Raw genomic sequence first — 1,276 nt, forward strand, 5'->3', positions numbered from 1 at the left:
GGTGTACCTAATAAAGTGGCCAGTGAGTGTGTATATATATATATATATATACAATTTGATTACATGCAAAGACTCTGATCTGTACTGTGACAGTGGAGTACAGTTGTACATTCCTAGTAAATTTTGGAAGGAGGAATAATTAAAGGTCAAACTGAAAACAGTATCTGTAGCTTCTGTAATGATTTATATTATAATGACAATCTATTTACTCACATGCATTCTGGGGATCTGCCTTTCTATTAGGACAAAAAAACAAGTTACCACGATGAACATAAAATGTTTTTATGAGCTGCTTTGGTTTAGAGCTYAGTCTATAGTTGTTTGTTTAACTTCCCATGAGAGGATTTTAAATGATGGAAACTGTTTTTTGTGCGTGTGTCTCTGTGTAGGTCTGAGGGGCTCTGCCTGCTCTCCATGCTGGTCAAAGACAGCTCCAGTGATCTGTTCCAGCAACACTGTCTTTCCTGGCTGCGCTCCCTGCAGCAGATTATACAGGTATGATGCTCACACATCTGTCCTTCTGCTTCCTGCTCAGGCTCGTGGGAGCTGGTGCCTGTAGGGCTCAAAGCAGAACAAAGATGGAAAATTTTCTACACATGGAGGTTACCCAAGCATCGTCCACCACCCAGTACCACCAAATGCCACCCAGTGCTAGGGATGGGTACCAAATTCGATACTTTTTTAAGTACCGACTGAATTATGTCAGTACTACTGAGAACCTATTCAAGTAACATCAAACGGTACCATGTTTCGGTACCTAAAAGCATCATTGTGACCGTATTGGTGTAAGAGTGGGAGATTTTCCTTGCTTGTCCTGAACGCAGCATCGTACAAGAGCGTAATGACGTCAGCAGCCGCTGGTTCAGTAAACAGAGGCAGAGCTCGGTCTGAACGTAGCTTCACAGCTTGCTGCTCCTGGAGTAAAACTCACTAAACAGACCGCCTCTGAATTATCTGGTGGATTAATTATCTTGTGAGCACGATGTTTGCTTGCTCAAAGTAAATAAAATACCACCACTTTCTTTATTTCATCCACCATTAAACAGAGACCGGCAGAGGAAACAACAGAGGAGCTTCCTGACAGTCTGAACACGTCTGACCTGAAAGAGCASAAGCAGCCAACTTAGTGTTGGATAGGAATGTGCGATATGGCAAAAAATTCATATCACGATATACATTATGATGGGTGGTGGTAACGATATACTGTATATCACGATATAAAACTTATAATAGAAAATAAATAAATCACACATTAATTGAGTGGAATAAATATGTA

General features: G+C 40.9%; 1 protein-coding gene across 1 annotated transcript in view; it reads left to right on the forward strand.

Annotated features, from left to right (window-relative positions):
• The window catches only part of pelp1 (proline, glutamate and leucine rich protein 1), a 29,152-nt gene that overhangs the window by 3,969 nt on the left and 23,907 nt on the right, over positions 1–1,276 (forward strand). Inside the window, exon 3 of the mRNA XM_014029441.1 lies at positions 390–495. Within this exon, the coding sequence (XP_013884895.1) occupies positions 390–495 (106 nt within the window). The remainder of the gene's footprint in view (positions 1–389; positions 496–1,276) is intronic.

Source organism: Austrofundulus limnaeus, unplaced genomic scaffold, assembly GCF_001266775.1.
Source record: "Austrofundulus limnaeus strain Quisiro unplaced genomic scaffold, Austrofundulus_limnaeus-1.0 Scaffold904, whole genome shotgun sequence".
NCBI classification, from domain to species: Eukaryota; Metazoa; Chordata; class Actinopteri; order Cyprinodontiformes; family Rivulidae; genus Austrofundulus; species Austrofundulus limnaeus.